At 32.9% G+C, this 27,957-nt stretch overlaps 1 protein-coding gene across 2 annotated transcripts in view; it reads left to right on the forward strand.

Moving 5' to 3' along the window:
- PRKACB (protein kinase cAMP-activated catalytic subunit beta) overlaps positions 1-27,957 on the forward strand; it is a 122,545-nt gene that overhangs the window by 65,082 nt on the left and 29,506 nt on the right. For both annotated transcript variants that reach the window (XM_004582096.3, XM_004582095.2), the window contains exons 2-3: positions 22,691-22,752; positions 24,366-24,494. In XM_004582096.3, coding sequence (XP_004582153.1) covers positions 22,691-22,752; positions 24,366-24,494 — 191 coding nt within the window. The remainder of the gene's footprint in view (positions 1-22,690; positions 22,753-24,365; positions 24,495-27,957) is intronic.

Here is a 27,957-nt window from a genome sequence, read left to right on the forward strand (position 1 = left end):
CATTAGTGTATAGTGCTTCTTTCTGTTTCTAAGAGATAGGTTTTTTCACTTGCTATAATGACTCAGTATTTTTCCCAAATGGAAAAATTTTCTGTCATCTTAAGGCAGAGCAACTGTTCTGATGTTTGTGTCTCTGTATGATCTATGGAGTTCATGGAAAATGCCTATTATGAAGAAACTGTGGATGAATTTCAAATTTTTTGCACCAAATTAATTACATTTCCACAAAAGTTTAAGTATTTATGTGTGTGTGGGGGGGTGTAGGTAAACATTTACCAATTCATCTGTCGGGACACTTCGGTTGATTCTATGTGTTGGCTCTTATGAGTACGGCTGTAATGAGCTTGAGAATACAGTTATCAACATACTAATCTCATTTTCTTTGAATGTATATGTAGAAGCAGAGTTGCTGAAATGGATGTTTTTAATTTTTAAGAAATTCCTTTTTGCAGGTCACCAAATTGTTACTTTTTTTTCAATGCTTGTATTTTTTTGAGAGGCAGAAAAACAGAGAGAGATAGTGAGAAAGAGAGCTCCCATCTGCTAGCTCAGTCTTTGAGTGACTGAATGGCCCCCAACTGGGGCTGAAGACAGGTGCTTGGGAATCAGTTGAGGTCTAGGATCTGGGTGCCAGGAATTGAGTCATTTAAGCCACCACTGCTGTCTCCCAAGGTCTGCATCAGCAAGAAGCTGGATTCCTGTGAAGGTGTCAGGGACTCAGACATGTGGGTCCTCTTGTGCTGCTTCACTGCACATTAGCAGAAGCTGGATAGGAAGCTGAACAACCAGTGCTCTATTTGACATTCTGGTCTGGGATGCTGCCATAAAAGGCAGCAGTGGTTTTATAACCTCAGCTCTTATTGTATGTGTTGTGGATATTGAGCTTTTTCAAAATGGTTTATTGAAGAAGCCTTTGTTTTCTGATTGTGTGTGCTTGCCACTTTCTCTGAAGAAAACCGAGTGGAAATGTGGAGATTTACTTCTGGGCTCTCTGTTTTACTTTATTAGTCTATTTGTGTTTTCATTCAATACCATGCAGTTTTGGCTACTTTTGCTTTAATATGTTCTGAAGTCAGAGAGTACATTGCTTCAAACTCTGTGCCTTTTGCTAAAGATTCCATTGATTCTGTGGGAATTTCAATTAGATTTCACTTCTGTGCGAAATGTCAAAGAGACTGTTATTGTGGAGCACAAGCATTGAATATCATAGAAGAAATGTATAAATTCCTAGAAATTTAATTGACATGGTTCACATGAATAGAAAAAGAATCCCAGTGTTTTTATGGAACTGCTAGTCACCACAAATAAGCATAAGTGTCTTGAATAAAAAATTTTTTCCAGTTTTTAAAGTTGTCCAATTACTATTAGCAAATTATCTGAGACCAAATTTTTGAAAATCAGTTATAATCAGGAATGAAGTAATAAATTAAAACAAGAATGATAAGCGATTGAAGGCTTGAGTTTTACTTGCAACTCCTAGAACAATAGTGACTTTCAGCTCTGGAGTCTAGTTATTTAGTTATGACTACTTAATAAATCTGACCTGCTTTGGACATAAACAGCGTATCATGTTCTATTTTAATTGTTATTTATTTATTTTAAAGTTAGAAATAGACAGAAACAGAGATAAATATCCTATCGGCTGGTTTATTTTCCAAATACTTGCAGCAGCATGCTCTGTTACAGACCAAAACCAGATGCTAGGAATTCAATCTGGGTTTCCACAGAGGTGGCAGAGACTCAATCGTTTAAGCCAACACCTGCTGCCTCCCAAGAGTGCCTATTAGAGACTAATCTATCCAGTGGTTAGATGAATAAAGAGATGAATTTTTTTGGTTAGTTTTTAATTAACTGATTTGCATCTGCAGCTGCTTTAATTTTGCCACTGCTAAGTATTTCGTGGTTTAAACAGATCCTAATGAATATGATATATCCTTGCTCTTTATGGGATGCCACTGATCCTTGTATAGATCTTAGTGATTCTTAATCAGAGGACACTGAGGTCCTACCAATATTATGCTCATTCAAGGATTACATCATAGAATTTTGTTTCTATAATTTGTACTCATACACTTGTCATCCTGGCTTCCTTGGCAGATTGGGAGTATGGGTAGGTGTTTTCAGCGCTTTTGCATACTTTGTCAAAAGCAGCCTTCTTTTCTTCAATAGCTAATTCTGTGTTAGAAAACTACTAGTCCATGACCTTATAGCAGCTCACAGGTTTGTTTGATTTAATCTTCCCACTCTTATATAAGTAATCGAATTTGGGGTGAATATTTGGTGCAGTTAAGATGACACTTGATAGGCCAAAATGAAGTGTCTAGTTAAAGTCCAGGGTCTGGCCCAGTTCAGCTTTCTGCTGGTGTGCACCCTGAATGACAACAGATGATGGTTCATGTTACTGGAACCCTGCCACCTACATGAGAAATTCTGTGAGTTCCAGACCATTGGCTTTGGCACGGCCTAATCCTGGCTTTTGCAGGCATTTGAGGAGTTAATAGAAGATGAGAGGTCTGTGTGTGTGTGTCCAATTTCCTCTGTTTTCTTGCCTTTCAGATAAACAGTAAAAATATATATATATACCATAAATTTGATATCTTATATAACACACACATATACAATACTATGATTTTAAATGAAGAGAATGATATAAATATCCATACTTTGGCATTCTCAAACCATTAGAAAAGCTGGTTATAGTGACATGGAAAAAAATTGGCAATACTGTCATTTTTTTATGAAGATTTATTATTTACTGTTGCACTTACTACTTCTATTGTTTTACTTGCTTGGCCTTTGCAGGTGTCAAGATTTCATGTCTAATGTTAAGCCTAAATCACCACTCAGATTCTCTCTCTCTCTCTTTTTTAAGATTTATTAATTTTTATTGGAAAGTCAGATATACAGAGAGGAGGAGAGACAGAAAGATCTTCCGTCCAATAATTCACTCCCAAAGCGACTGCAACAGCCAGAGATGAGCTGGTCCGAAGTCAGGACCCAGGAGCCTCTTCCAGGTCTCATGTACAAGTGCAGGGTCCAAAGGCTTCGGGCTGTCCCGGACTGCTTTTCCAGGCCACGGGCAGAGATCTGCGTGGGAAACAGGGCCAGCCAGGATTAGAACCGGTGCCCATGTGGAATCCCAGCGCATGCATTATGACTTTAGCTGCTAGGCTACTAGCCGGACCCTTCAGATTCTCTCTCTCTCTCTCTCTCTCTCTCTCTCTCTTTCAGATTCTCTTTTGATAAAGCTGAAGTGTGTCTTCCAACTTATGGTGTGTGTATCTATTGCTAAAATTTATGAAAGAGGCTCTAGTTAAAAGTACTCTAGTTAAAAGGGCTCTATATTTGATGTATATTTGATGTATATTCAGAATTCTTTTTTTATTCAAATCTATTTTGTCTTTTTCCAGTTAATTAGTTCTGTTTACTTCTGAGCTTTGGAAAGAAACGTCTTTACCAAGTCCCACAAGGTTTTGTTAGATTTTTTCTCCAAGGTAATGGCTGCCTGCTAGCCTGACAATTACATAATGAAGCTGTCCACTGAAGGGAGTAGTCCCATGGCAAAGATCTGATTCTTTACCTAGTTAGCTTTCTTTACATAGGTTGTAAAGCACTTGGTAGCTTTTTAAAAAATTGAAGAATAATATACATGCCATAAAACTTATTCCTAATATACAATTCTGTTAATACATTTATGGAGTTGTACAAACATTACCACAATTCAGTTTTACAATATTTCCATCACACCAAAAAATTTTTATAGCCATAATCAGTCAATCTCCTCTTTAACCTCAACTCAGATAAGCACTGCTCTGTGGATTTCCTTTCCTGAAAATTTTATGTAAATGAAATTATATAATCTGTGTTATATTGTTTCTGAGTTCTTTCACTGGGAACAATATTTTTCAGCTCCATTCATGTACTAGAACACATCCATCATCAATTCCTTTTCTATTGTTTGATTATATTATTTTATGTGAATATAACATCTTTATCCTTTCTGCAACTGTGCAGCTGATGAACATGAGAACTATGTCCAGTTTTTGAATATTTTGATAATGTTACTGTAATTACTTGAAAGTGAATCTGTGCATACATATATTTTCATTTCCTTTTGCTAGCAATAGAATTGTTAGATCGTATGATAGTTTCATGTTTGCCTTTTTAAGAAGTTACCAAATTGTTCTCTAAAATGACTGCACCATTTTGCATTGTCACCATTGATATAAGGTTTCCAGTTCCTCCATGCTGGTTTTGATGGTAGACATTCTGTAGGTGTGAATTGCTCTTTTGCAATTGCATTTTCAGCCTGTTTTTCCTTAACAGCTGATGATACTGTAATGCATATATGCATCTGCTTTGAAGAAGTATGTTTTCAAACAAATTCCCTACTTTCCAGTTGAAGTATTTGTTGAGACCAGCAGTGTTGCATGGCAGGTAAAGCCACTGCTTATGGAGCCAGCATCACAATGGGCACTGGTTTGAGCCCTGCTAATGTTCCTGGGAAAACTGTGGGGATTGCTCCAGTACTTTGGTCCATGCCTTCCTGCTGGAGACCCAGATTTAACTCCTGGCTGCTGGGTTTGAATCCATCCAGCACCAGCCATTGTGACCATTTGGAGAGTGAGCCATCAGATGGAAGATTTCTCCTTTCTCTGTAACTCTGCCTTTCAAATTCATAGGTAAATCTTTTTAAAAAGAAGAAATGTTTGTCTTTTTTTTTAATCAATCCTCAAGAATTCTTTATATATTCTGAGCCCAAGTTCATTCCCAGACATGAAATTTTATATTACCTCTTAGCTGCGGTTTGTCTTGTCATTTTAAGGATGTCTTTGAAGTACAAAACTTTGTAATTTTAGTGTAGACTAAAATGTCTTTTTTTTCTTTATGTATTTTATGTTTGGTGCCAGATTTGTAGCAATATTTTCCTAGCCAAAAGTAATGTAAAATTTCAATTTGTACTTTTTCTGTAAAATCATTTTCAAAAGATTTATTTATTTGAAAAGCAGAGTTTAGGCAGAAGGAAGTATCTTCCATCTACTGGTTCACTCCTCAAGTGGCGACAAAGGCCAAGGCTGGGCCAAGCTGAAGCCAAGAGCTAGCTTCATCCATGCCTTCTCAGTGGCTGACATGGGCCTGTATTCAGGCAATCTTGTCCTATTTTCCCAGGAACATCAGCTTGGAGCTAGACTGAGAATGGAACAGCCAGGACTGGAACAGGAGTCCATTTGAAATGCCAGCATCAATGGCAGTAGCTTAATGTGCTAAGTCACAATGTCAGCCTCATAGAAATCCATCATTGAGTTAAGTTTTGTATGTGGCATAATATATGGATCAAACTTTTGTTTTTCAAACAAATAAACAAACTAGAATAGATAGAGAACAACAAGGAAAGCTTAGAAACAGGAAGCGGTCAGCGGGGATGTACTTATAACTCACTGAGTGGGACACAAAAATTAGTCACTCCTCACTGGGGTATTGAAGATTTCTCTGCACACCCCTCCTAAAACTGTTCACCTAAACTGTTGACATATGTCTTGTTAAAGTTATAGAGTTAGACTACCCGAAAAACAGACAGGTTCAGCAAAATCATGCTTCAATGCTATGAACTGCTAAATACTAAAATTAAATAGACATGAGACAGCTGAATAGTAATCTATACCCATTTTAAGGTGTATAGCACCCGGTTGTGTATAAACTAATAATTGAAATGTCAATGTATAAGTCACAAGATGTAGTTCAGAACTTGCATTCCTTTTTTTTTCTCTTTTAACATATTGGTTACTCAATGCCATGTCAACTAATTCTATAACATTATAAATTGTTACTGATGTAATGTCAGGGCTTTTAGTTGATCGGGATGATACTGTGCCAGCTCTACCTTCAGACCAGAGATGGTCTCCCCAAGAAACCGTTGAACTTATCTGGACAATAAGATGCTGGACTTTATGCTTGGTATATGCTTGCAATGAAAGAATCTCAACTGAATTTGAACTGTGGTAATGCAACAAGGTAGAGGAATCCACCATAGGGGGGTTGTGGGACGGGTGGGGTGGGGAATCCCAGTGCCTATAAAACTGTGTCACATAATGCAATGTAATCAATAATAAAAAAAACACCAAAAAAAACACTTTTGTTTTTAGGTATGGATATCCAATTTTTTCTGCTTCAGTTATTGGAAATACTTTTTTCTCTGTTTAGTATGTTAGTACAAAATCAGTTGACCACAAATGTATGGGTTTATTTCTGAGTTTTTGAATTTTTTTTCTTCAGTCTATCTTTATGTCAGTGATACATTGTCTCGATTATTTTAGCTTAAAATTAAAGTTTAAAATCAGTAGTATCAACATTGTTTAGGCGAATCTGTGTCCTTTTAATTTGTATTTCATCTCCAAGTCATTTTATATAATTTCATAAAGTTGTTCCAAGTAATCCCTTGTAAATCTTTTAACTTTATTACCATTAATAATGTATTCTCATTCCTGATTTTGGTGATTATTGTATTCTTTGTTATTGTTTTGTTCTAATATTGCTCAGTCTATCTCAAGTTTTACCAATAAGACTTTTGGTTATATTAATTTATATTCTGTTCTATGTTTTCTATTCATTGAATCGTTCTCTGATCTTTCCCTTTTTTTGGGGTTTTTTACTTCTTTTTTGAAAATTTTATTTATTACAATGAATTGCAGAGAAGGAAAGAGACAGAGAGACAGATCTTCCATCTGCTGGATCACTGTCCCAAGGGTCAGGGGATAGGCCAGGCTGTTGGTGGGAGTAGCAGTTCCATCTGAGTTTCCTACATGTGTGGCAGGGGTCACCTTGCAGTGCTCTCTCTCTCTCATACATTAGGAGGGAGCTTGCCTGGAAGCAGAGCATGTGGTACTTGAACCAATACTCAGATATACTATGCCAGCATTGCAGTTGACAGCCTAACCCATTGTGCCATATACCAGCCCTGACTTGGGGTGTTTTCTTTTGTTGCTTTTGCTTTTACAGTTTCTTAAGGTGAAAGCTTAAATTATTGGTTTGTGTCTTTTCTTTTAAATATAGTGAGTGAAGCTTTGAATTCCCTTATGGTCTTTTTTGTCTATATCCTGTAAATGTTGATGGTTTGTGGGCTTTTCTCTATTCGGTTTCAAACATTTTCTAATTACTCTTAGAATCTGTGTGATTTACTATCCAAATGTTTGGTATTTTCCAAAGTTTATTTCTGTTGTTGATTCCTAATTTAATTCTGGTTGATGAAATAACATATTTTGAAAGATTTAATAATCCTTTAAATTATTGAGAAGTGTTATGTTGCTTGGCATAGGATTTATATAGACAGTCTGCATGTATTTGAAGAGAATATGTATTATGCTGATGTTAGATGCAATATTTTGCACATTTCATTTTTGTTTTTTTATTCAATTTTTGTGTACCTTTACTGATTTCTTGTGTAATTTTTCTGTGAGTTATTGAGAGAAGATGTTGAAATCTCTTACACAGTCAAGCTGTACATAATGATGTTTTAATCAATGATGAACCACATATATGATGGCGGGCCGATAAAATAATGAAACAAAAGTTCGTTTAGCCTAATAATCATAACACTATAGTACAATTATTCATGTGTTTGTGGTGATGCTACTATGAAAAAACATACTGCTAGTTGTATAAAGAAATAGCACAAGTACGTTGCATTACTGGGTTATATATTGACTATACTATATTTTTATCTTTTGTGCTGTCATCCTCCTATTTATTAAAAAAGTTTACTATAAAATAGTATTCCATATTACACTGACAACAACCTCATGCAACCCATATTTATCTCATGTCTCTTGACTGTATTGTTTTCTCTTGCTCTTGATTTAATCTTATATTTGGTTCACCATAGATCTTATGTTCACTATTTGATCTTTTGCCTTCTCAAATCTGCTCTCAGGACACTAATGTGCTTTTAAATTTTGGTTATTGACATTTAAAGTCTCTGGTTTTCATTTTTAAAGTAGTATCTCTTTCCTCTGAAATTCCAAATCTGCTGAATCATTACCATCATATTTTTCTTTAATTCTTTAAAGATAGTATAGTGTTCTTCTTTTAACATATGTAACTAAGCTGCTTGAAGTCTGCATCTGCTAGTTTCTGCATCTATTCCTTTCAGGCAATACTGCTTTCTCCCCTCATTATGGACCTCATAAGCTTTTGTCTAAAATGAGCTTTTAAAAATAATGTTTGTAGTGGCTCTGGATTCTGGTTATGTTTTCTTCTCTGGGGCTCATCTTACTAGCTTTTAATTATGTTCCTAATCTGAATCTGTGGAATCCAAGTCCACATGATATGTGCTTGATTCTCTGTTCATGTTTTGTCATTCTTTATTTTGCTTTTTGCTTTTTAGCCTAACATCCCCAGAAATTATTCTATTTTCCCCTAGCTTTGGTGTTACTCAATTTTTGATCAGAGGTTGTGCTTGAACACTTGGAGCTAGTGTGTGTTTGCAGGATTATGTGTGGATTCGGATAGAGTAGATGGTGGGAGAGACACATTACAGTCTGTACAAGTTTTAACATTCCGCAAAATCTTGTTGTATCTCCCCTTGTCAACCAGGGGTCTTGTAAACTATCTAGCCCTTCTCTACTTCTCTCATTTGTATTTTCCATGTAGACATATTACCAGGATGACCCTTAAGGAACTGCAGATTTAACTGTAAGGTGAGAATGTTCCCTGTTAATTTCTCTTCTTTCTTTTTTTCTACTTTTAAAAGATATATTTATGTATTTGACAGAGTTACAGAGAGGGAGAGAGACAGTGATCTGTCCACTGGTCCACTTCCCAAAAGGAAGCAACACTTGACACTGGCACAGTCCAAAGCCAGAAGCCAGGAGCTTTTTTTGATCTCCAATGTGGTTGCAGGGGCCCAAGTAATTTAGCCATCCTCCACTGCTTCCCCAAACATGTTTGGAAGAAGCTGGATCAGAAGTGGAGCAGCCAGTACTCCAACCAACACCCTTATGTGATGCGAGGGTGCTGGCCCCTCCTTACTAATTTTATACAGGTTTTTTTTTTTTTACAGTGTAATTAATATGAAGTCTTGTCTTCCATTCCAAATCAAGTCGCCACACCCTCATCAGTGAAGAAGCTGCTATCATGACCAGTCATTCCTTAGAAGTGTTATCCTGACTGATAGGGAAAGAATAGGAGCAGCTGCAGACAAGAACATCACAGACTCAGACTCAGCCTCCCACTGTTCTGCAAAGCTCATCAGTTTTTCATGTGCAAAAGCTTCACAATTTGTTGTTTGTGATTGCTTGATTATCAAAGCAGTGATAATTATTTTTCACAATTTTGTCCAGCTCTCTAGTTGTTTGCTGGGAGATTTCCTGACCTACTCACACCCCTGCCACCAGAAGTCCTGCCTCACCTGGCAGCTTTTAAAATGGCAAATTAACTTGAAATTCATACCTGCAAGGCACCATTCTGTAGCTCTCTACCATGTTGGCACAAATTTGTGTCTTTGGGGATTAAAACAGTCTTTTTACCATGCTCTTTGGTTTGTCCACCTTGCTGTACAATAGATCGTCTAAATCCAGTTTGATATGAGGAATTTCACATTTCTAATTGCCAGGATTTTTGTGTGTATTGCTTCCTTTGGAATACCACATGGATGGCATCTGATACTGTTTGTAATGCTGCATTTAAAGGCAGTTTATAAATAATTTATTTCATAATTCTCCTTTATAAATTCGTATACATATACTTTTACTTTGTCTCTTTCATAATATAGAATGTTTAAATGGTTAACATTTGTGCTGCAGAATAGCTTTCTGGCTCATGAAAAATGAAAGCTATCAGCGATCTGGGCAATAAGATTCATCGCCAATAGTCAGTAGCAACAGCACAGAGCATTTTAATATCAGTGAGGTCCACAGCTAGCTGTAAGAGCTGGTGTACTTGAAAGACGTTTAGGTGCAATCATTCTGCTGTTTGTTCCTTGCCTGATTCAACATGGGATTGTGTGAGTATTTGAAGAAAATGTCATTTTTTTTATAGCTTTGAAAGATTTAAAAAGGTTAGATCAATGCTTAAATGTAAGGCACGGGGTAGTTGTAAAAATCATATGTCTCTAAAAAGGGAAGATATTTTATTTATCTTGGTTGATTAACATTTTAGTAAAGCTATTGCTTGGTTACAAGTGAACTGATAATGCTGGTCTAATGTTGCCGTGGTAACAACTCATGCTGATATAATTGAGAACATCTTATACATCCTAGCTTGAACATTTTCTCCCTGCCATTTTGAGTTGTTCTGGTGGTATATGAAGGAAGCTAAGACAACTGGCTTGAAAGAAATTAAATCTGGTTGTATGCATCTTTGGCGTTAATGTGGCGTTTAGCAGTGATATCACACGCTGGGCAGTTATGCTTTGCTTCTAGAGGCTTTTCTTTGTAAAACAAAGGAAAGCTCTCTTCATTTTCTGTGTGCTGCATGTTCCAGTGTATGTGTTTACACCATCGGTTCCTCTACCTCTAGAGATTAGCATAACTCCCTTTGCTATTGGATTGTTGTTTTGAGCAATATGTTTTGGAAAGGTTGCTTTTCATCATGAGTGGTAAGTAAGCTCTTGGAGATTTTTCAGCTATATATTTTTAAAAAATATTTAGCTAAAAGAGAAAAATGCTTCTTAGAGAGACTGTTATGAAACCAGAGCTACAGTGAGTTTTATTTTGTGTTGATGCTTGTGCAGTGAGGTATTATTGTAAATTGCTTTTAAAAACCAGTAAGAATTGTAACAATGTTAACTGTTAATAGCAAATATCAATAACCAGTTTCTAATTTCATTTATGGCTTGATCTATTAAATCCATTTGCATTTTTGTTGTATAAATTAATGAGTAGAATACCCACCCTCAAAAGAGGGATTTATTGATCCTAGAAACAGTTTAACTTCCTTTGATTAGCTTTGAAATACTGACTTTTGCTTATCTTCCTTTTAATTATATTTTTAATTCTTAATTTGAGAAAGGGTTGCTACAAAAATTTGGTGATTTGTTGATTCCTTCCACTAAAATTCATTGAAACATAGGCATTTGGTGATAAAAAAAAAAAAACAGGTAGTTTTGGTTTTGATTGCTTTGTTACGATTAAAAAAAAAACAGCTTTTGGGCAACAATTTATTAGAATTAGTTAATTTGTGATAGTTTCTTTTGTTATTGCAATATGATACATGTTCCCCAAACATTTAACAAAGTGTTGTTTGAGAATATACTACAGCATTTACTGCAGCTTGTCATAGAAAAAAGCTGTTCACTTCAAGCCAAATCTGCAGCTAAAAATAGATATCCTGTTGTCAGAGTGAGAAATATTTGGTTAGAGCTTAATTCATTTACATATTTTTTGCTTAACAAAAAGGATTCTGTTTAGAAGTTAACCTTTTATTCAGATATCTTTGTTAGGAGAAGTATTATATGATTTCTCTGAAAATATAGCAATCTTATAATTTATACTTAAAAGATTTGTTTTAAAATTTAGAACCTAGTGAGTTGGATTTTTGCTGTATAGTGACAAAACACCAAATCAGTTCATCTTTACTTGCATAACTGGAGATTGCCTCATTATCATGTATATATATAAATCTTGCTGCAGTACAACAAAAACCTCCTTAACATTATTAGGTAGTTGTTTATAGAGTGATCTTGCACAGTAAAGGATTTTTACATGGAAAATATTATGAATTTTCTGGATTGTTATTTTCCTGCTGTTGAAGTAGAACTCTCTGGTCTAGGGTTCTAAATCTGGACTAAAATTACCAAAACAACATGTCAACAATCCTTAGGATTTCTATGGATATGGAAACTGATTCTACCTGGTTATCATATTTGTGTTTCTTTGAATCAGGCCAATGTATATTTTTCTTTGAAAGTCTGGAACATAAGTTAGAATGTTTAGAAAACCACTGTGATGTTCTAGAGCTTTTTTCAATAGAATACATTGCTTTTAGCTGAAGCAAATTGCTTCTGCTTCTCTACTGCTTTAGTTTTTTATTCAGTAAAGCTATGGATTATGGATAGTATATAGTTGTTCATATAGGTCTTCCTTTAAAGCCTTTTTCTACCAGAAGAATTATAGTAAAAACAAGTAGAAGTTCTCACCTTTTCAAGAGTAGTCAATTTTAACCAGTTTTATTTTTGCTATAGTTATTAAATGCCTGGCCATTTCTAAATGTGGAAAATTATAACTGATATAGGGTTTATTTGTAAAAATACACAAATGGTAGGCTTTTAAATTTAAGTCTATTTTACTATATATGTGGTATTTATCTGTATGTAAATTTTTCCCAGCTATAAATCTATTCATCTCCTCTATGACAATTTAATGTTAGGTTTTTTTTTTCTGGGAATCTAACATTGGTCTTTTACTGCTGTGTTCTCTGAATGATCTCATCTATGCTTATATCTTAAGCCATTGTCTGAAAGTTCAGTTCAAAAGTGAATTTTCTCCTCCCATCCCCAAATCTCTTCTTAATTTCTGTAAAGACTTAAAGACAGAAATCTTGGAGTCATTTCTAATTTATTTTTTACCCTCCAGACATACACTCAGACTTTAAGTTCTGTTGATTCTGTATCAAAAATACCTCAGAAATCATTCAATTGTTTCCAATCTCACTGACTCTAGGATTGCTTTTAGGTCAGAGAGCCTACCTCTTTTCAGTCTCCTTACAATAACTGCTTCATAGTTCTCGTAGTTCATTTTATTTTTTTTTCCAGATCATTTCCCACCATGTATCATTAAAATGCAAATATGTCTGTTTCTTAACCCAACGTGAAGACTTTCTATTACTTCTAAAATACTTTCTGTTATTTCTAAAATGATGTTAGACTCCTAAGATAATATAAGATTAATGACCTGTCTTCCCAGTTTCATGCAGTTTTATTATAAATTTGATGTAGCTTTTCTATACCACTTATATTTTTGCATATCTATATTATTTGCTTGCAGATATTCTTTATTGTAAATATGCTAAGAACCAACTATGCTTTACAGTGCCTCCAGTTTTGACTGTAGAATTGATTTCTCTGCATTCCCAAACGAACTTATAAACCTAAAATTTATTGTTTTATTTGAAAGCAAATATTTGTATGTTAGCTTTTTATCTAAATTTTGTGCTGTTTATGTCATTCACAATTTTTTTTAATCTAGGTATTCCCATCAGTTATCAAATATATCAATACAGCAAGGAAAACACAAATACTAAGGGAGTCGGTTAATTAAATTTTAGTTTTCCATATTAAACCTTTTTTTCTTATTTTACCATTGAAAATTTTGATTGGTTTGAGTCAGAAAATATGAAAAGTACTTCAAAATGTTTGTAGACAGTGTTAGCAGAAGATTATTTTTGGTGCAATAAGAATATGAAATCCATGTATACTTATTTCATAATATGTTTTTCATGTACTTTTTGAAGGAACATGTACATGGATTTCACTACAGTGAGTTTATCTTTTAATTTAATTTTCTCTAAGATTTTGAAGGACTTATCATTGCTTCATCTGTAATATGAAGTTACATTAAAAGGATTAAGAAAGTCAGTTGTAGGAGTCTGAACTTTCCTGTTTCTATTATTTGAAAATTGTTTGTAAAGGTAAGAAAAGCCCTCATATCCTAATTTTTTTCTTACTGAAAGCTCTTTGGGGAGAGATGTTTCCTTGTTAAGCAAACCAGTCTTCTCAAAAGCTAAGAAAAATACTTTTTAAAAATCAAATGAACTGTCTTAAGGTTCTTTCGTTTAGAAGAAATAGCAAACTATTCAAATAGACTTAAACAGAATAATACAGATACTATCTGCTTAGATTAAAAGCAGGATTTGGAAATTGGTTGGGATACTAGCAACACCTTTCTCAACTTTTCTAAGATCATCTGACTACATTTTTCCTTGCACCTGTTACCTTGGTTTATGTAATATATATTTTTCTGCTACTTGTATAAAATGGAGCTTATTCATCTGACAGGTTAATACTGTATATATTCTGTTAGCTCGTCTGCTTTCTGGTATGTCCAGAATCACTGTATCACAATCTTTGGTGAGAACTGTGGCCTGCAGTAGTTGAGGTCTGAGATCAATAGAAGCAGATGTTAACCTGCTATGGATTATAGGAAAATTTCAGACTTGAGCACAATCACTTAAGTAACTCCCCTTACTATATCTTGACTGAAAATGTAAGAATCGGAAACTGGAAAATTTTTGCATCAGCCCTAGAATAAAGCAGGCTGTTTGCCCAGAAATACACTGTGTCCAATTGATGATCAGACTGCAAAGTCCAACCAATGATTTTACTTTGAGTTGTTTGCCTAGCATTGTAGGGAAAATGGATGCAAGACTCAAAATAACTCATTTCTTTTACTCGAAAGCAACAAATAACCAAGAAGTTATTAGGCCATTCAGAATGGAAACAGTGGCCTCTCTCCAGTTATGACAAGACTCTTTTTGACCCCATGAGCATCAGCACCAACAAGGAGCCCCCTAGTCTTTTCTACATTATTTTTGAAGTTAACTGTATTCTTTAAATGAAAACATAAATATATGTGAACTAAGAGATATGAAAAATTGCTTGTAACAGTACCTTAATCAGGACTGAGTTGGTCAGAAGTAAAATCCACGTATCTTGTTTGGGGGACATTTGTAAAGTTTTGGAAAGCTTTTTGATTATGAATAAATAAACAAGAAAAGCAACAACACAGAGCCTATTAAAAGGACAATGCCCCATGGAGTGTTTAAAAATCACAGCATTAAAATATTAGCCTTAACCTAATATTTGTGGAATATAACCCTGCATTAGAGACAGTAGAAGACACAATAGTCACTGCAGAAATTAATGATGTGAAGAACTTATGCTTAGAACATGTACAGAAGGTTGTAAACATAACAAATCTTAAATAGCATCTGTAGTCTTAAAAGTTTAAGATGAACATGAAAACAACACATGAAAGTTAGGAAGATGAAATACAAGATTTGAAAGGAAAGAGAGCGAAATCAGGCAGGAATGGGAAAAAAGGTAGAGTGGTGTGATAAGGAAAGGTTATAAGATAATAAATGTGGCTTTTGCAGAATATAAAGCTGCATTTTGAGCAATAAGGAACTGAAAATTACTGCAGGAAACTAAAGTAAGTATGTGAAGAACTAGCCTGATAGATCCTTCCAGAATCTAGGGGAAATAAGCAATATAAGTGAAAAATAAACAATTTTCACTATGTTGGATAAAAGTAGAAATCAAACCAAAATATTCCCACCAAGCAAATATGATTAATAGAACAAAAGCAATCAACAAGGATTATTAACTTAAATGAAAATTTATTGTTTGTATCTAAAGAGTTTCTTGCATTTTGACAAGATTTTTTAAAAACACCATTCCTAAATTTGTCTTCATGAAAATTTTTTGCTCTAAGGATAAATAATTCCGTAAGTATAAAGACATGTTTACATGTTATATGCTAACACACAACTTGTCTTAGGAAGAACAAAATATAAAATTAGAAACTGAAAATGCTCTAAGACAATTTGAATGACATCATAACAGCATCTTGAAATACTGTGCATTCTTTTAAATGACTTCCTGAATTTACAAAAATTAAAACCAATTCTCAGACCCCCCTCCAAAAAAAGTGGTAAATGAAAACCATATCTGTAAACTTCCATTAAAAGACAGTTGTTTTCATTGGTTTTGGTTCTTGCGGGTGAGGAAGGAATGTACGTGTGTGTGTATGTGTGTGTGTAACACAGAGAAAGAGACAAAGGGAGAGATGCCTCTCTAGAGAAGTCACAACCAACTGCTTAACCTGAAGTAGGTTTAAGATTTTAATATAGTAACTGTGTGGACTAGGAACAACCAACAAAACATGGATGGAACAATTCCACACTGGTAAAATATATTGGACATTGGGTAAAAGTTAATGGAAAACCCTATACATCTACAATTCAAACCTATATAATTTTCCAAGATACAAGTTCATAGTTCAAAAGCAAAATAGATACACAAACACACACGAATACCTACTACAAATGATATTCAGACATAACAGGTTTACATTCCCTTCTAAACATGTCAGATAGCAGTATTGTCACATTAGCACTCTCATTTAAAATTAATGACAAAGGAGCCACACACATTGGCCTGATGGTTAAGTCACTGGTGAAGGCATCTACAATTCTTCTCACAATACCTATTATAATGGCTGGTGCTGCTTCTAACTCTACCTTCCTACTTTCCCATCAATGTGCACTCTGTGAGGCAGCAAGTGATGGATGACTCAGATCATTAGGTTCCTGCCATCTATCTACTCTTCAATAGGATTCATACTGCACCCAGCTATCCAATTAGATGCGATAAATGCATTTCCTTCTAGAATTTGATTTTTCGTTTATTTTTCTATATAAAATGTGTAAGTGTTTATTTTTTCACAATTTAATGAGTTAGTTTAGTCACTTGTAATCAGGATTTGATAAAGAGCTAGCTAATAATAAAGCTGAAGAGGGAAAATGCCAGTAAAATACATACAATAATAGAAAATGAAACTTGTTGCTTTATTAGATTTCCATGCTTTCATGTATGACTTTAAAGACTAATACCTTAGAATCAAAACTAGTCATGGTTCCATGCAGTAAACTGCACAATTCAATAGCATAACTAATTTTTATTCAAGTATCTGTGTATTTTTTTAGAACCAGCTTTTTAAGACTGTAACTCACTTGTTTTGAATGAACTTGTTTGAGTAGTATGAGGGAACAAAATGAACCTAATTATACTTCAGATTATATGGATAGAATATTACAATTAATATTATAGGATAGAGTTTGTTTAGAAGTGTTATAATAGCAGTAACTGTTATAATTATGTGAAATATTTGAATGTATATATGCAAATATTTAATTCTTTTTCTATGTGTGGTAAACTATAGGTGGTTAACGTCTTATGGATATGTTATTTTATATGTTATTTAATCTCTGTTTAATTTATTTTTTTTTAATCAAGCACGCAAATCATCAGATGCATCTGGTAGGAAACTTCTCTTTATAGAATAACTCTATTCAATTGTTGTAAGTTGGGTTTTTGAGGTATCTTGTGTCAAATAGAACAGTTTATATTTAGCTTTTCTGTGAATTCTATGTATTAAAATGACTTCTAATAACCTATGTATATGTGGGGAGAGGGAGAACATTCTTAGAAATAGCAATAGAGGTCTCAAGAGTTGTGTCTTTAAAGCAGGGCTGGTAGATGCCAGACAAACATACTACTAGTTTCACACTTTCCAGGTTTTTGGCTCTTCAGCTATTTGTTAATAAAACTTCATTGTTTTCATGGATAATTTCACTCCTATTTCTATCTTGTTTATGCTTTTGACAAACACACACTAGATAACTTTGAAATAGAATAGTACTTTTAGTAATGTAAAATAGGGAGATGAAAATACTTTGATTATAAATACAATAGGAGATACCTGAATCTATTGAGTGATAAATTTTGATAGTTATTGCAAGATCCCATTAAAAACATATTTAGTATTTGTTTATAGTACCTAATACCCACTGTTGTAATAAGAAGTTTCCTCATATTCCTTATATTAACCATCAGCTTACGATGTTCAGGCCTCTAACCCTCATCATTTTCTTGTTACCTTATCTGACTCTCCCCTTACTTCACACACACTGAAAAGCATCACCACTGCAAACATGCCCCTCCCTGGCTGGCACCTGCTTGCCCCTACACTTCACCTCCCACCAGTGTGTACACTCATAGCCTATGCTTTATCTATTCCAAGTCATTTGCCGTTTCCTGGGTAAATTATGCTCTTCCTCTATGCCATCTATACAAGATCATCTCATCTTAAAATTTATTCCCTAACTTTATGTTCCAGAGGGAGTTGTTCTTCAACACTCAGTACAAAAGCTGTGTTCTCTATTATTCCCCACCTTACTATCCAAGAATTTCCTCTTGCAAAATCTACAGCTCCTTACAATCAATTGACTTGGTTGTAGTGCTTATCACACTCCATTAAAATTTCTCCCATTAGCTTTCTTTCATCTCCCTAACAGCAAAGAGATTCTTCTGGTTTGTAGTATTCAGAGATTCACTGTATCATCTGACACTGATAAAGGTGCTAAATAATTGTTGAAAATTTTAAACTAGAACCATGGATACAAGAACTGAAAGGTACAATAGCTGAAAGAAACTACATCTTTCAGAGGCGAGTGAAACAGTGTTAAAATTCGTTAGAGTTGAATTACAGAAATCTAGAGTTGGTAATAGAACAGGTCTAGGATATATATTTCCACATTTGCATGTTAATATTATTAGTCCTATTGCTATGGAAAAAAAGTTTTGTTGTGATTTTAAAGAAACTTGGAATTAATTTTGGCATTTGACAGTAGTTATTGTTTATTTCTTTACCATTTAATTTTAAAATGTCCTACTCAAATATGTGTAGTCAAATGAGTTTCTATATATTGATTTTTATTTCTGCATATATTCTGGGAAAATGTGTTTGGTGACTTCATGCTGACATGCTATTTTTATAAGTGTGATTTAATTGTTGTTTAATTTATTTTTTGGACACAAGCTTGCTCCTCTTCAGAAATATCTGGTAGGCGACTATTTTTTAATAAAATAAATGTTATCTTTGAAACTTTTTTATTTGGTTGTTTGCAAGCTTTTGATCTGCTGTTAAAGTTTTATTTATTAAGTGTATTGAATAAATGAAATAATTTAGTTGATGAAGAAACTTCTATGTTGAATTTTTGTTGAGCTTGAGCTATAGAGCTGATTCATACAGATATTATAGTTTCCTGTGATTTTAGAAATAAAAATCTTACCATTGTGCAGTGAAGGTTGCAGTGAGGAACAGAAGACACAGAATGTAATGCCTAGAACTTAAGTTACATCACCCAGATTAATGTGTGGTTTTTTGAAAAATGCATGCCACTATTAATTTTTAATGAAATGACTAATATTTTAATATTTACTGTAGAAAATTTTATTCTATCCATTTTGTTCTGTGTTTTCCTTTCTAAATTTCTGAAATTGAATAAAAGATAAATAAATTTGTGTTTTTAGTGTCCAAGAGGTATAAAAAAGGTGCTGAAATTTATTACATCATGAACGTCTAAAGAACCAAACATATAGAGTAGTTGTAATCTATATGTAATCTGTATGAGTGATGATCTTTTAAAAGAGTTGGATAGTAGGATGCAGTAATGCACAGCGAGCTCTTTTAATGATAAGCAGTCATCAAATTTATCTACCATAGCACCCAAAGATGCCTAATAAGTAATTTGCAAAATGTTACTAGTTTTCCTTCATATGAATTTTTATTGAATTTTCCTGGTGTTTAAAGTGAACTTTATAATTTAGATTTTAAGTTGTAAAACACACAAATAAATACAAAAATATTTCAGGGATGGATTAAGAATTGTTCTTATGTACCTTTAGAAAAACGTACATATTGCCTTTGTTTATTTTCTCTTCATCTCATGACACAACTGAATATTCCTTCATATAATTCCAAGTGAATATATTGATTCAGTTTTGATGTTTATTTTCCTTAGAATACAATCTGATAGACTCCAAAGAATACAAACTAGGGAGAAAATAAATTTATTTAGGAAATGGACATAATTGAAAAATGAATACTCCTGGGATAATTTGAGTTAAATTTGTTGTGCCTTCTTTTTATCTGCTAGCTAGTTTGCGGTATTATTAACCAACACAGATATATTTGCATACAATTCTTGAGGTTTTTTTTTCCGTAGATAGAGATACTAATTACTGTTGGGTGCTTTATCAATAGGTACCCATGATCAGTAGCTAAATATTAGGACCAGTAGTTTAACCATGGAACAAGCTCCAAAACCTGTGACTATGCTAAGAAACCATGATGATTTAAATACGAACATGGCTTATATAATAGACCTGGAAAACTAAAATAATTGAGAAACTTAGAGTATATATACACTTTACAGGGAACTCTGATTTGAATATGGTGCAATATATGAATCTGGCTGCCACACCTCTTATTTTTATCAACTTACCAAAAAAAAAAAAAATCAACAACAAAAAAGCCTGGTTTGCTAGGTGAAGTTTTTAAAAATAAGCAGAAACTGTCACATAATGCAAAATAATTAACAATAAAAAAAAAAGAAAAAAATAAGCAGAAAAACATGTTGTTATAAATTAAATCCACTGATATCTAAAAGTAATAAAAGCCAGATTAAATACATGTATTTTGGGATTGCTTGTTGTTTTAGGACCACACATAATCTAACATATTGAGAAAAAGTTAATTGTTAATATTTAAATATTTGTTATTTACATTCCTATGCATATTTTGCCTCATGTATTTTTAGAAAAAGTTACTTATGTTCATCTTTACATCTAAATACTGAACATGTGAACTGAAGATTTAATGCATGTTTTTATCTTTAAATGAGAAAAATGTTTCAGGAACAGAGTTTGTATCATGAAAGTAATGACAATATAAATTAATGATAATGTTCAAAAGGAAATCTCTTTTGTTGAAAAAATTCACAAGTGAATATTTGACTAATACTCATTTCTCATAATTTTACATAAGATCTTCATAATATCTCTTGTTTACTTTTTGTCTTGAAGGACTTTATTTCTCCTTAGTTTATGAAATATAACTTTTATTTTTCTTTTTAAAAATTTATTTTAAATTTCTTGATACGATTCCATAGGCTCTGGGATTTCTGTTACCCTTTTTAAAATAGACAGTAAACTCAGAATACTAATGAGTAAAGAGAATCTTACGAAGTTTTTACAGAATGTTCTATCAGTGAATGAAATTAAAAGTAGACCTGGATCTTTTTATTTTATGTCATCTCTAAGCAGATAAAATAATTTTCCTCCCCCAATCTTCCCAGTTTGCCATCTTTGGCAAATACTGCTATTCCATCTTTTGATCAGTTAGTTTTTTTCTTTATTCTATATTTAAGTGTTATGAAAAGCTGAAACAGGACATTAGAGGTGTTTTTGGTTTTTTATTTTTTTTCTCATTCTTTTTTTGTTTCCAGATTTCATGGCCATGCAGAGATCTAGATTTTATACTGGAACTTGAGGCACACGATCTAAAGATGTTTTCCAAAATTTCTTTAGAAATAAGAGATATATTCAGGAAATCAAAAATTGTGTCTTAAAAGTCAGGTTGCCTTTGTAATAAACCATGTCTTATTTTAGAGCCATCATTTCTATGTTAAAGCCATGTGGAGGCATGCCCTTTTCATGCGGGGAAAAAATCTTATAAAACCACTATTTCTTAGTTGTAATTAATACATTAACTGTTAGAAGTAAGATGACTTGAACCATCTAATCTCCAAGAAAATTTAAACACTTTTCCCTCAAGTGCACCTCATGAGGAGAAATTGGATCATATTAGGATAATTAGGTGCCACTGCTTAATTGTTTTGATATATGAGCTTTTTTACAATGGGAAAGGTTGTAATTTTGAAAAAGTTTTGTCTCAAATATATGTATTTGATAATATTTTACAACAAAATACTAATGAAAATTATAGAAAGCAGTAAAATAATGTCTCCAGAAATACATTACTTAAAAACTAATGATTGCTTTTGATGAAATCATCATCATTCAAACTGTCAAAAAGTTTAGAATGTCAGCAGCCTTTTTGATGAATAACAGTGTTTTGCTAAAGGTAACTTCACTGGGAATAAAAGAGGGAATAATAACATATGTATTTAAATGTCTAACTGAAATGCTACCTTTTGAACAAGAGCAAGCTAAAATAAAAACTGCTTGCACAGTCAGGTTCTATTCTCATACCTAGGAACATGAGTGGATTTTATTAATGCCAATTTTTTCTCTTTGAAATTTTCTTTCTATTACTTGTTTTTAGGCAGCTAAAGTTGTTTTATAAACAGAAGCCATCATTAGTAAATCAGTGGAAAGACAATGAAAAAAGAGTATTTTCAAATGCTTTGTCTAAAACTTCATATCACAGCTGTATAAAATAATGATCTGTATAGAATTTATCTATATATGTGTGTGTGCCCATATATTTGTTTTAATTACTTTAGTGTAAATTTGAAATGAACCTCAGACACTTTTTGTCCCAAATTTAGAATGAGATTTTGTTTAAATTTTCTATGATGTTTTGTTCTGTTTTGTTTTTAAGATGGTGTGAGTATCCTCTGTGTGTTTCTTAGTGCTTATTTTGTTTTCTCTACCCTTATTTAGTACAAAGAACAAAAATTTAATAACTTGAATTCTTATACCTGAAAACAAATGTCTATCAAAATGAGTTATTTTTGAACTCCACAAATGAACACGTTCATATCCTCCAGGTTTTTTTTTTTTTTTCTTTAAAGGCTCAGTTACCAGGACTGCTGACTTATTTATCTACAATCACTATTTTGTCCTGGATTAATTTCTAACTTTTATATTACTTTCAGTCTTGTTTTCAGGAACAGTATTTTGTTATTAGATTTGAAGCTATCAAAGTGATCTTCATCATAGAAATTTGAGAAAGTATTAGCTTCTAGTTCAAAGATACTGAATACCTCTCTTACGTGTCATGGTAGTGAATACACAGTTTGTTACAATAGGTGCCATGGTCTGTTTTTTCTTAAGAATTATTTATATGTAGTGTTCTTACAAGACACAATTTGTTTCTATGTATATTTTCAGTGAAAGAGTTTCTAGCCAAAGCCAAAGAAGACTTCTTGAAAAAATGGGAGAATCCTCCTCCGGTAAGAAATATTTAAAATATCCTTATATTCATTATTTTAAAATCATATTCTAAGCAAAATTATGATTCTTGCCCAAGTAATTTACTACTTTAGAAATTTTAGTTTTCCATTGACATTAGTAACTAGAAGTTTAAGATGGGAATTTTGCCATAGTATCATATTTTGATTTATTAGTCCATAATTTTATGTATGCTTAAATGAGAAAAGGAACTAATTTCTGTGTTAGTAGCTGATTACAAATTTAGATACTAATTTCAACTTGCTATAAACTCTTGCAACATTCTATTATATTAATATGTAATTACAACTTTAATAGCATACACAAATGTTAGACATGATTTCAAAATGTTTTGTATTTCATAACATGAAATGGAAAGGGATGTGAGGAAGTTGGTATATTTATTATATAAAGAAAAAATACAGACTAATATAAAGACATACTCTCTTTATCAATAAAGTTTATTTCCAGTATTTGGTTAGACTTTTAAATAATTCAATCCACCTAGTTGCTAAAACCAAGAGTTAAATACTAACCCATACAATAAATTTGAACTGGATTAAACAGGCTTTTTCTACAGTGATAAAGAATCTCATTAAATTTGAAATAAAAATGTTTTTATTTTAAAAGACATGTTTGATTTGCCAAGAGATTTAGTCAACAATTATGAACTCTAATATCTATTCATATTTCTAATTTTTAAAAGAATCTTTATGCATTTTGTTCTCAAACTAAGTATTATGCTGACTGGCCCCTAGAAATATTTCATCTGAGGTTTTCTTGGAGATGTTTGTAATGACAACCTATTGAATAAGTGGGTCAACAATTACTACTTGTTGCTACTTAGCACATAATTTGTTCCTAGTAATTTTCATTTTGTTGTGGCAGCAGCAAATTCAATAGATTGATGCCTCCAATTCTTTTCTTCTTTGCTCAGTCAAAGCCAAACAAAGATGTTCACTTGTAACAAAACATCTATTCAAGAAGAAAAAGAGGCTGATTATTGTTCTTGGACTCTGGCTTTGGTTCCTTGTAGAATGAGGAACTCTTCTTTCCTTGTTACTGTTTTAGGTAATACTGGGTTATTATAACAACAGGGAGAGAAAGCCACTAGGATTTCTCATGCTGCTATTTTCTAGTTTTGTAAGCATGTATACAAATAGAAATGAAGTAAAATGGGCTTTTTCCAGTGAAAGAACTCTGATCCCTCAGCTCATCTATTCATCACAGTCATTTACAAGTATAGACAGACTATATAACTATCATGATTCTTTATCAGTATTATTATGGTCTGTTTGCAGTTATTAAAATGTGTAATTTGTTAGAGATCAATATTGGGTATTTATGTTGGATTATGAACTTTAATATTTCAGCTGAGGCTCTTATTCCTTCCAATTACTGTTATGTTGTATTTTGCAGTTTAGCATTTATTAGATCCTTACTTATTCAAAGCAGTAAGGGGAGGATGGAACCAATGACTCAGAATTATCACTAGTATTTTTATTTTTTAAATGGACATTTATAAATTAAATGATACATTCTAATTACATATTCCTAAAGCAATTGTAATGATCATAATCAAAGTTTTTGGCTCTTTTTTTTTGTATATATACAGAGCAATGCTGGACTTGAGGATTTTGAAAGGAAAAAAACTCTTGGAACAGGTTCATTTGGAAGAGTCATGCTGGTGAAGCATAAAGCCACTGAGCAGTATTATGCCATGAAGATCTTAGATAAGCAGAAGGTTAGTGTATTGCTCAGTTTCTTTTTGCATGATAAATTTCAGTTTTACCAGCTAGGCTACTGAACAGATATAGCATAATGATCTTTATTGAAGCCATTAAATAATTTTCATGTTACATTCAATTTTTATTGTCATTTTTGTGACTATATGATATATTATGCTTTTAGTAGCATGTTATTATTTCAACAATTACCCATAGTATGAATCTTTATGCTTACTAACAAAGTGTTGAATTAAACATGTGAAAAACAAGTTCGTCCACTATTTTCTGCCTTTTGGAAAAATATGGGATTTAATTACTCAAGTTTTAATTAAGGTATCAGAAGTTTAACAATCTTATTTTATGAATGTAGTAGAAACCTCTTAATATGATTGTTTTGGTAAATTTAAATGCCAATTAAAGCATAGAAAAGTTTTAAATCTACAAATAGTAAAAAATAATTTTGAGTATTAGTAATATTTTAAGCATTTATTGAACCTGATATGTCAGAATATGTGAAGAATTCATGCTTTAAATATTAAATATGTTGTTCACTAATAATCACAATTAAGGGAAGAAAAATAAAAACAACAAACCTTGATATATTATTTTAAAGATATTATATTCCCAGGAGTAATTGTTTAGCCTATTGGGACATAGGCAGAAAAATGTGGAACAAACACTAGATATCAGTTTTACAAATGGTGGTTGGACTCATGCTATATGATACAAGCATAAGTGAGCCTCATGCACAACTTGAATGTTTCTAGCAGACACACTTTAAGTTGTAAAAATAGTTGAAAACTTTTCTCATGACATGTTTAATAGCTTGGTACATTCCAACTATTTTCTTTTCAATATATAATTAATATAAGATATGTGAAAATGATTTTATATTTTTACACTGAGGCTTGAAAATCTGAATGGTAGTTCATACCTAGAATATATCTTTATTTGGATAAGCTACATTTTGCCTGTTTAATAACTACATGTGTCTAATTCTTAACATCATGGACAGTGTAGTGTTAGACTTGTCTGAGGTTTTATTCAACCTCCATTTTAACTAGAGCTAATCTGTAACATGAAAAAGGGTTGTGGCTTAAAAGTAAGTTTCTTTAAAATTGAGTATACCAATACACGTATTTATGTATGCATTTTTCTCTTTCTCATAACTTTTCTAATCATGATTCTTGAGAAGAAATATTTAAATTACTCTATGCACTTACTTCCTGTTCATTATATAGTCCTCAACAATTTGGTTTCCTCCTTTTTTATCCCGTATCTTTTGCTACTCCTCTGAAATGGCTCTACCAAAGTTCAACAGTTGATGACCTTATCGCTGAGTCCAGTAGAATGTGCTTTACTTTATGCTCATCTTACTTAATATTTTTTAAGCAAATGGCTGTTCTCAGCACACCATTGAATCTGTTTTATCCTTGGACTTATGAAATCTCATACTATGCTGATTATGCTTCTACCCTCCTGGGTTCCTCTTCTTTTTTTAAACCCTTTTTTGCTGTTTTGTTCTTCTGTTTCCTCTATTATTTTAAGTTTGGTAATCCTGAAGCTCTGCAGTAGCTCCTCTTCTTTGCTTATTCTGTGCACTCATATCTAATAGCCGTGGATATTTCTGGAGCTCCTCACTTCTGATTTGTACAGTCTTAGCAAGGGCTGTTAGAAATTGCTTTGCTCTCATTTCTAGATAGCTTATCGTATCTCAGAGAGGAAAGACAATTTGTGTTAGTAGCAGAACAACAGCAAAACACTTCATATTAAACCTGCCACTAAAATGTTATTGTATGTGTAACTCATAATATTTTTGCTTTCTTAAAAAAATTAATGGAATATCTTTATCAAAAAGTATTCAAAAGGCAGCAAGCTATATACCATTTTATGGATTTAAAGTGGTTATTGAAGAAGTCTTCACATTTTTGTAAGGTTATGAGTTGTTAAGACAATTACTGAGTTGATTATATCAGGAATAAATCATGGAGATTTACTGTTTCTCAGAAGAATGGCTGCCATTTTATAACATTTTTATTACTGTAGTATACATGATTAGATAGAAAAAAACTTGAATTTTTTGAAGTCTGCTTATTTTAATTTGCTAAAATAAGCAATAATGTAGTGAACACTTGGCCTAGTAATTAAGATGCCCTTGCTGCATGCAAAATTCCTGGGTCCTATAAATGGCTCCTGCTCCCAATTCCAGCTTCCTGTCAGTACGTACCATGGGAGACAACATGTGTTGGCTTAAGTACTTGAGTTCCTGTCACCCAAATAGGAGACCTGGGTTGACTTGCTAGCTCTTGGCTTTGACCTGGTCCAGTCCTGGCTGTTGCAGGCATTTGAAAATGAACCAGAAAAATCATTAAATTGCAACTTGCTCTTCTCTCTCTGCCTCTCCTTTTTTCTCCTCCCCCTCTCCCTTTTCCTTTACTTACTGCTTCCCCCTCATCTCTCCAAGTCTGGACTAAAACGAAGGGGAAAAAAAGAATTAAATAATAGTCCATAATAACTAGTAATTCTGTTAATCACAAATTTTGAGTTTACCTGCTGGGCTTCTCCTGTCATCAAGTATATGCTATGAGGAAATGAAAGCCAGTACAGAAATTAAGAAAATTGTGTTTCTGCACTGTATACTGTGTGTCAGTTGTTGCTTGGCACTTTAAATGAGAAAGCTTTGTTTAAAAATTAATGGAAAGTGGAATTAAAAAGTTAAGTTTGTCTCCCCTCCAAATTTTGAAATCCATACTCAAACTTTACATAGTAAACATTTTCCATGACCCTTCATATATATTTTGCCAGTTAATCTTCACAACTATTTTTTGTGGAATTAGTCTTTTACATCAGTAACTTTTTCACATAAGCAATTTTTTTCTAAGTTTTAAGGCTAACTTGATAAACCAAGAATTTGATCTCATTTGTCTTGTTTCAGTGTCTTTACTCCATATTTCTGCTTTTAAAATTTTCTTTAAAATGTGTGAGAATGGGGGGTCATTTCATACAATATTTAAGATGCCATTTAGAATGCTTCTCACATCTGCTATTAGAATGGCTGAGTGCAAGTCTGGGATCTGCTCCCAATTTGAGCTTCCTGCTAATGCATGTCCTGGAAGGCAGCTAATGAGTACCCAATGATTGGATACCTCTGTGGAAGACCTGGAAGGAGTTCCTAACTCTTGGATTCAGTTTGGCATGAGAACAGTGTTCCAGATATTTGTGAATTGAGCATGTGTATGAGAGATATATAAATAAACATATTTTAGAATATAAATTTTAAAGATAAAATGCATGAGTTTTTGTTATTTCTAATATCGTTTTTACTACCATCTAGTTGGGAGTTAACATTGCCTGGTTTTACCATAACATTTTTATTTCTACAACTCTGGACTTTAATCTCTGCTAATTCATCTTTCTCATTACCAACAAAGTTTTCTTATCATGTCGTATCATTTACTCTCCCATCAAAAACCTTCATGA

The sequence above is a fragment of the Ochotona princeps genome, chromosome 2 (assembly GCF_030435755.1).
Source record: "Ochotona princeps isolate mOchPri1 chromosome 2, mOchPri1.hap1, whole genome shotgun sequence".
Lineage (NCBI taxonomy): Eukaryota > Metazoa > Chordata > Mammalia > Lagomorpha > Ochotonidae > Ochotona > Ochotona princeps.